Source organism: Monomorium pharaonis, chromosome 6 (genome assembly GCF_013373865.1).
Source record: "Monomorium pharaonis isolate MP-MQ-018 chromosome 6, ASM1337386v2, whole genome shotgun sequence".
Taxonomy (NCBI): Eukaryota; Metazoa; Arthropoda; class Insecta; order Hymenoptera; family Formicidae; genus Monomorium; species Monomorium pharaonis.
In genome coordinates, this window is record NC_050472.1 from 4,998,815 (window position 1) to 5,008,283 (window position 9,469).

At 29.9% G+C, this 9,469-nt stretch overlaps 1 protein-coding gene across 2 annotated transcripts; it reads left to right on the forward strand.

Annotated features, from left to right (window-relative positions):
- The first annotated feature begins 565 nt into the window (after positions 1-565).
- Positions 566-4,981, forward strand: LOC118646101 (protein artichoke-like). 2 transcript variants are annotated; one of them, XM_036288394.1, is made up of 3 exons: positions 716-1,197; positions 1,285-1,713; positions 2,926-4,981. In XM_036288394.1, the coding sequence occupies exons 2-3, from the start codon at positions 1,711-1,713 to the stop codon at positions 4,357-4,359; spliced, it is 1,437 nt and encodes a 478-aa protein (XP_036144287.1). In that variant the 5' UTR covers positions 716-1,197; positions 1,285-1,710; the 3' UTR covers positions 4,360-4,981. The 2 variants fall into 2 exon arrangements, with proteins under 2 accessions (XP_036144288.1, XP_036144287.1); XM_036288395.1 differs by lacking the exons at positions 716-1,197; positions 1,285-1,713 and adding an exon at positions 566-700.
- Positions 4,982-9,469: the final 4,488 nt, after the last annotated feature.

Genomic DNA, 9,469 nt, shown 5'->3' on the forward strand with positions numbered 1-9,469 from the left:
TAGTTAATGTATTATTGCTCACGACATTTTTAGAATCATTTCCTGTTTAGTATTTGATAAACAGCAAGAATAAAATTATTCCAAAAGCGTTGCTAGCGTCAAGTAGTTACACATCCTGTTCACACTATACGTGCTTCTCTTTATTTGCGCCTGCGCGACATCTCCGGGAAAACGAGCCTTAATCTTTTCTCTCTTTCTCTCTTTCATTATTTCTGTTCCTATTGCCTATTGCCTGGCATTATGTTTAGGGCCACCGCACAAACTCTTCCATAACGCGTTACGTTACGTTAAGTACTCTATACGAACCTAAGTTGTACTTAAAATTTAACTTAAATCAACGCACAAAGAAATCCTTAACGTAAGTTCTTAAGTTCTTACGTTAAGGATTTCTTTGTGCGTTGATTTAAGTTAAATTTTAAGTACAACTTAGGTTCGTATGGAGTACTTAACGTAACGTAACGCGTTATGGAAGAGTTTGTGCGGTGGCCCTTAGGCCTGCTCACCAATTTTGACGCGACTAGTGTGTGTGTATGTGACCTCTGCGCAGTTCAGTAAGTTCAGTTAGCAACATGGCCCACCACGTGCATGTTTCATCTCGTGTGTATTAACCGAGTCGATCTTTTTACATTACGAGAATTACTACGTACAGCTGTTATAATACACGAGCGAGGTCTTGTAATAAATTTATATCAAAACCAAGGTGTATACCAATTCTTTCACTTGTACGCACAGCACAAGCCAGGAAAAGAGAACACGTGCCCACTTGCATGATCGCACAAGCGTCAACACATCCATTACAACATAGTTAGGGTGCGTTCCGAAATCTACTGACAGTACTGACAGTACTGCTACTGAAGTTACTGGGTTTGAGCTGTTCCGAAACGCCAGTGAATACTGGCAACACTAAAAAACGGAATGCGTTTACAGTCAAACCAGCAACTGTTGATGCCATCATAAAAACCTAACTTTATACAATCTAATTATGGCAAATGTCAATGCAATTATAATTGCAGTGCAAGGTATTGTGAATGTTATTAATAGTGACAGTGACAGTTCATCAGACGATGAGGAAGAAATTCTAAATGTCTTAAACATGATTACTAAGCGTAGACCATTGGAATTAAGGCCACGCATAAAAAATTATATTGAAAATGTTATTGCTTTACTTTCGGATGAAGGATTCAAAGCACATTTTAGGTAGGAATTATAATAAAAAAATAGAATTTCTCTATTATTTCATTATTGAACAAAATATTGTGTGATATAACATCGCGTGATTTTCAGAAACACTTCATAAATGTTATTGTCGCCATCAATAAGTTCGTATCGAACAGTTTCCATTGTTACAATTAATTTTTTAACAATCTCGTCAATTTTAATTATACACATTAATGTACGGCGGACGGCGGCCATATGCTTTATTGAATTTGCACTACCTCCGGACAATGTGTAAAATTAGCCGGAAGTCAGTAATTCCCTAGGGTCTATTTTTGTAGAATAGATAGTAATTTACAGTTGCTGACAGCACGCTGAAAACGATTTCGGAACGAAAAAACAGTACTGTCAGTACTGGCAGTAGATTTCGGAACGCACCCTTAATTGTTTATTATAGTGTACAATATTACACTATACATTTCTTACGGAAAGTACACTAGAAGCAACTTTAAATTTATATTTTATTAGAAAAAGAAATTCTGAAGCATTTAAAAAATGGTAAGTTATATTTTGATATAATTACATATAATTTATTTTGTAGTTATTAAATTAATATGAAAATAATAAGTGAAAGATAAACTTATAAACCAATGAATCATAATTATATAAATATTGTAATTGTTATAATTTAAAAAAATATACTATAACTATATTATATAGAGGATATCATAAAAACGTTTATATATATTTTAACAAAGAAATAAAATAAATTTTAAATCAATCATTTATTATGTATACAGGGTGTTCTAAAACATGGGTCAACGCTTGTAAAAAGGTAGAAGAGATCGAGATAAACAAAAGTCTAATATTATCTTAGGTCTTGAGTTAGGTATTGAGTTAAGTCTTGGGTTAAGTCCACCAATAATCGAGGTATTAATTTTTCAAATTATGTGAATAAAAGCGCGCCGAGAGAAGAATGTTATATCTCGATCCGCTCGAGCTATAACACGGAAGAAAAAATCTATCGTAAATGTATGATAAGCTTTTATTAATTTACTGTTTATAATTACGATAAAAATTAATTACATTATTTGCAGATTCCATATGTTAATATTTCGATTATTGGTAGACCTAACTCAAGACAAAATATTGGACTTTTATGCTCATCTCGATTCTTTCTACCTTTTTACGAGTATTGACCCACGTGTTTTGGGACACCTTGTATAAACGCATGTGTTAGAATTCTTTTTGTATTTTTATCTTTTTTTAATCTATAATTAAATAATAATTTTATTATAAATATTTAATAAGGATAGAATATTTTTTTAATATTAAACAAATTTTAATGTTTTAGGATTTTTTTCAGTTTTTAGAAAATATTTTTATATATTTTATATATTTTATCGTATTTTGTACAAAAATATATTTTTTATCATTCTATTAAAGTTTTTAACTTTCTTTATTTTAGCAAAATGCAAGAATTATAATTATAAGTTGTTTATTTATTTTATATCTTTTTTTAAAGCATTAATTATAGTAGATTTAATTCAATTTTTTGTAACTATTATATTTAAAATTAGAAGCCATTTTGGGAGTTTTTGAGGTGCACAATGTAAAATAAAAATCATCAATCAGATTGCTTGGATAGGATTTGAATAAATTTATAAAATCTGATTGGTAGTATTTGCTTTACACTGAGCCCATCTAGTACTTACTCCATTTTTTTTTTTGTTACAATTCGAAAACAAACGTTCTTTATTATTTTTACAGAGTTTGGCTATCGTAAAGTTTGTTTTTACAATTGTCATTTTCGTTTATTGGACCACACTTTCAATTGCGGATGTGCCATTGACCATAGAAGACTACGTGAACGAATCGCTTCAACTTCAGTGTAAAGATGAGATTTCTTTAAACTTTTCAAACGCTGTGATTTCTGAGATTAACGAAGATTTCATTAGTAGTCCAATAATCACTTGTCTCAATCTCATAGGCAATAATATTATGAATATTGGGGAAGGCGCCTTTAATGAAATTCCCAATTTAACACATTTGTTTTTATCTAATAATAAACTTGATAAACTCTTTGGTTTTGGTACACACGATAACCTACAAGTGCTTATTATAAATAGAGCAAGAAAAGCAGAAATGTATGATTCTTGCGAATGTCGACGCAACCAAGATTATTGTTCATACGAGAATTATAAAACAGTTCACATTTTTGGCGAATATCCTAATTTAGAAATTTTGTCTCTTCGTGCAAATTGTTTCACCGAATTACAATTTTCTCCATTAATGAAAGAGGAAACCTCAGATTTTAAAAAGCATTACGACATAATTTCAAAAGTTATATTTCCCAAGTTAAAGATATTGGATTTCTCCGAAAACATTATAAAAACGACCAATTTTATAAATTTGATATCGAATAACTTATACTTTCTCGATCTTCATGATAATTTGATTGACTCTTTGAGTTTACATGAAAAAGGGAACAATTTGTTCGCACTAAACTTAAATAATAATAATTTTAATACTATTAGTCATCAGGACAATCTGTGTCTATCGATGGTTGGTTTAAAAAATCTCCATTATCTTTCTGTTTTCAACAACAACATTAAGATCATTCATTCAAATGCTTTTCAAGACAATGGCAAATTGCTCTACTTAAACTTATCTTCAAATTACATAAATTATATATATCCGGACACATTTGCAAATTTACAATACTTAAAAACACTTGATTTGAGTATTAACGAACTTGAGAATGTTCCACAAATATCAAAGAAAATAGAACTCAACAGTTTGTATATTAATTACAATGACATAACAAAACTATTTTCACATTCCTTCGTGCAAATGCCAAAATTAACGACATTGTTATTAGGACAGAATAACATTGATGAGATTGAGGTTAATACATTTGCTGATCTTTTTAACCTAGAAGAATTAGATCTCTCAAAAAATATGTTGCGTTTTCTGCCTAAAAACTGGGCAGATTCTCTTATGTCAATAAAATATTTGGATTTAAGTTCTAATTACTTTATTTCACTGGAGCATTTATCGTTGTCAAATGCATCACCATTGACAGAAGTATATTTAACGATGAATCCATTAGAATATTTAAATGTTGCATATTTTAAGAATTTACCGCAAAATCTTACTATTAACTTAATAGATAAGTCAAAGTTTGCAAAATATTATAAATAGAAATTCCAAAAAATATAATTATTAAAAACAAATTTTTAAATTAAAATTTTATTATTGTAATAAACATAAAAAATGTTTTCTTTGATTATTAAAAATAATAAAATTTTACAAAACAAAATTTTCTATGTATATAAGTATTGAAAATCGAATTTACAACATTAAGCAATGTATAATTACATATAATTTTAATGCTATACACACACATATATATTATTATACTGTATAAAATTTTTATTTCTTAATTTTTTAAATAATCCTCAGGTTTCACACCTTATTTTTGTCTCTATCTATATACATACTTTTAGATAGCGATATAAAAGTATATCGATTTAAATCTTTTTCTTTTTTAATTAAAAAATATTCCAGTCATTAAAAAAATATATTCTAAGGAGAGCGACATATGTATGTATATGTATATGTATGTATATATCTACTTCAGATCAAAATATATTTTTAAAAAAGTAAAGACATCTTAAATTACATTAAATAGTGTGAGGCCTGAAGGTTTTTATTGGATATAATTGTTCTTGTTCATATAAGAAGATGTTTGCAGATTATATAAACACAACAAATATTATAAATTAAGTCTTATATGTATAAAATAAATGGAAATGATTTTAAATGATATTTTTATTAAAAACCTCTTTAAATCTTAACACATTTTATAACAATTTAAAGTATAATGTAAGAAATTTTTATTAAATAAACTATATTTTACTATTATAAATTGTCATGGTAATAAAATTTACACATATCTAATATATTTGTATATTTACAAAAATTACAATTTTTAAAAATATATTAAAAATTTTATTTATGCTGATAACAGACAAAATTTATAATTATATATATTAAAAACCTAATTTATTTTTTGCCCATTCCTGTAAAAAAAATTTTATATGAATTTAATATAGATTATTATAAATTATATTAAAATTAAATAAGATACTAATAAGACTTTAATAAGAACTCGGTTTTTAATTAAAACTTTATAAACATTTAATTTTGCTTATGTACAGATCTATATTAGGTATTATATAGTCTTATTAAATGTCTTTATAAGGATTGGACGAAATAAATACTTATATTAAAGCGAGCTTCTGTCTCCTTAGAAGAGAAACATGTGCTCAAATAGTAAAGTAATACATAGATGAAGTAAAACATTACTTTGAGCGAAACAATAACGTTGTTTGAATAATATAATAAAATTGTTTAAGGTAAAGATATAACAACATAAGGTAAAGATCAAACAATTGCATTTTTTGCTTAAAAATTGATTTGTTTGGACAATTTCACGCGCTACAATTGATTACAATTGATGTAATGTGCAACGTATGGCGTATCAAAAGACATGGTACTGCCTCGTGTTAAGTATACACGCAGTGAGACACCACCCCGCTGCCTTTTTTACACGAGACGCTGTTTGCATTATCGGATCTCAATAACAGCTGAATCGATTAATTTCTAAATAGATTTAATGAATAGCTTGAATCCAATTTGTATAATAAAAATGTTTTTATTTTTCCGCGATTACGAGCCAAGATATCGCAATTTGAAGTTTCGCATCAAGAGTAAAATATTTTTAAGAAATGTCGATCGTCGTTATTGTCATTGTCGTTATCGTCGTCGTCGCTCGGAACAGATGGTGGGGATTTGTACTATTACTTTCCGCGCCATAGATAGCGTACAAGTTAACAAAATGTTAAAGTTGTCCTGTTTTACCGATAATTTTCCTACTCACTAAACTTTTAATTGCATTTACAGAATTAAAAATCCTTCTCTACAATTATTATTATACGTCGCTGAAAAGGCGTGCTTTAAAATATACTGATTATTGTGAAGAATAATATTATATACCTCAATGGTCAAATTGGCTAGGACGCGCGCACAGAATAACGAGAAATCCGGGTTCGAACCCCGGTTGAGGTATTATTTTTCGCAAATTAAATTAATTTACAGTTTTTTGGGAAATATGGGAAAGAGGGGATTTTAAGATGCTCTCAAGCATCGAAATTTAGTTTATGAACTGTGTCTTAAGCCTGATAAATCCTGTTGGCGCGCAATTTAAAATAAAGCTAAAAAAAATAAATTTAATAGAGAAAGAATCATATCCATCACTAAGATCCGATGTTTGACCGTTATAGATGATTTACAACTCATTGATATCTTTCTGCTTTTTTTCTCTGCCCACCACACACTTGTATATCTGTAAAATTAATTACATATTTACTAAATTGTCTTAAATCCGATTATTTTACTGTTATTACAACTTTTCAAATCACGACTTCAGCATCTAAATTGTATTTTCATTAGAAAAATGTTATTAAAATAAATATTTTGTTAATTTTAAATAAAACCTTTATTATTTATTTAAATTTTTAAACGACTTACCTTTTCTCCCTCTGACCAGCAATGCCAGGCGGGCTTCCTTTTTTCGCATATACGTGATAAACGCAGCTTTAATGACGTATCTTTCATAGGCAAAAAGGTGTGTTACTGGTCGCCCGTAAAAAATTTCTTAAAAGATTATTAATTTGTTTAAAAAATGTAATGATTTACCTTTTAAATACGTTTGACCCTCTGTAAATCTCTAATTAAATCAGATTTACAATTAATTGCTGTATTGCAAGCCATGCAAAGTACTTTATTTCTTGAAGGATAACAAGTCAACCATTCTTAAAAGACTTTCATCTAGCTATAAAGTCTTGAAAATTCTAATTCTACGTTTAATAGTTTTTTACTCCTAAAATTTAATATGCATAAATATAAATAAGCCAACAAATTTGACACACTACTGATACAAGCGATACATTATTGATAACACTAGTTAATGCCGCGCGAGAAAAAGCAGCCCGTTTGACGTCGCTGCCTCTGGCCAAAGATTGCACCTGGTCCCAAGTTAAAGTGATTTAATTCGCTTTGAAATTTGGATCTACGAGCGCACGACTCGGAAAACAGAGTTATAACGGGCCTGTCGCCACGCTGATCCACATTTCGCAAAAAATGCATTCGACCTAAGGCACCTACCCTCTTTTAATTTGCGTGCCTATGGGAATTTTACGTTGCGTTATGTCCTTCTCTGCCTTATCTCCACTCCTTTGAAATATCTTCCTAACCATTTAAATAGAAATTTTAATCCCTTAAGACTGAACGTAACACTATTCTAGGTTTAATGAAAGTTTGACAATGCGATTATTAAAAGTTGAAATCTTTATATTATCTTCTAGCTATATTCTTATAAGCAAGTTTTTAGCTTCTCTTTCAGCATAAAATAATTTTCCTAAATTAATATAATATAACATTTTCAAAATTTGAAAATAAACACTAATATAGAAGTTGTAATTAAAGCATTATGTAGAAGAATTATAAAATATATTTTAAAATACGTTAACAATTGCATTATATATAAAGATTCTTTCGATGATTCAAATAAGGACGTGACATTTTTATGTAAGTGACAATAGAATGTTTTGAGCATTGAATTATTAAGAGATTTGATAGTCTTTATACGAATCACGAATAATTATATTTTTAATTTATTCTCAGCGTAAAAGACTGAAACGTGGAGATCCCTCGACAATATCCTTCGAAAGGTCGGTGCTCTTGTTCACGTTAGTCATCGAGCTGTCGATCACCGTTGTGTTATCGTAATTCGCGCAATCTGTCTCTTTAGTTACAATCATATCTTACGCGTTAATTTCATACTTCTCCGTACTGGTATAATCTTCGTCGACGCTTAATCTGTGATTGGCAGACACAACAGTATCTCCTACGGTACCGTCGCTGTTAACTAAATCTGAATAGGTTTTTGGATCTAATACAAGCTCTTCCTCGTTCTTATTGTCCAAACTCATCCCATGGTACCGCGGAAAATAACAAAAGACTAGTCGTTCCTGAGTTTTTATTATCCATAAACTTTGACTCCTCGATCGCGGAATGATCAAGTCAAATGTTTGATGATCGATTCCAAGGGGGACATGATCTTCGCTAATTCCTGCTTCACCTCGGGCTCTACGAGATCGTGTACTAGAAAGTATTAGAGAATGCTTTTACAAATTATCTTGAGTTTTTCTTCTAAGCAGAATATAATTAATAATAAATTGTTTAATTATTAAACAGTGTTGTAATGACACACGCGATGCATTTATTTTAAATTAACTAAAAAGATATTTTATCTCAAAATCTACATAAAATTATTTATATGTTAAAAAATATTTAATTTAACAAATGATATAAGGACCAGTCTCTCAAAAAATTTATTAAGATCGGCAAAGATACAATGGACAACATGTCACACAATAGTGTCGTATTTTGTGCATGGATTGTGACGCTACATACGTTGGCAAGACTAAGACCCGGTTCCACAACTCACGGTTAAATTAACTGGCCGTAATCGTATTTGTATTACAATCGTATTTGTCGCTAAGCAAAATTAACAAATACGATTGGTCAATTCCAATGGAATAATCGGCCAGTTAATTTAACCGTGAGTTGTGGAACCGGGCCTAAGAGACAACTGATTACTAGAGTAAAAGAGCATCGCTCTGACAATAACAAGAATGTCTCCTTTCCTTCAGTCATTTCTCATTACTTGGAGAGAAATCACGATTTTGACTGGGACCAGGTAAAGATTTTAGACGAAGAACCATCTTATTACAAGAGAATCGTATCTGAAATGCATATAAAGCGTCAAACTGCACTAAATAAGCAGTGTGACACAGCTTTCTCTCCCGACGAATATCTCCAAATCCTAAACCTGCTCCCCTCTACTTAACTTTTAGACCCCTCTACTTTCCTTTTCCCTTCCTCGCTCGTTCTCAGCACATTTGCGTTCGGTCTCTCGTGTCATTCGAAACGTTCTGCTTCGCTTATAATCTACATGTATATTTTAGTTAATTGACGACCGTTGAGTTTTTGAAACTTCTACTTTAACACTACAATGTACGTAATTTTAATATTTCTTTTTTTATATTTTTCAATGAATTTTGTTATTGTTAGTTTCCTTTTTTTGTTTCTTATAGTTTATACTTGCAACTTTTCTAATGCAAGGAGTTATAACACATTTTTCTGCGATTCAAATGTAGTTTCTTTGCGGGTTTGATTTTCCATG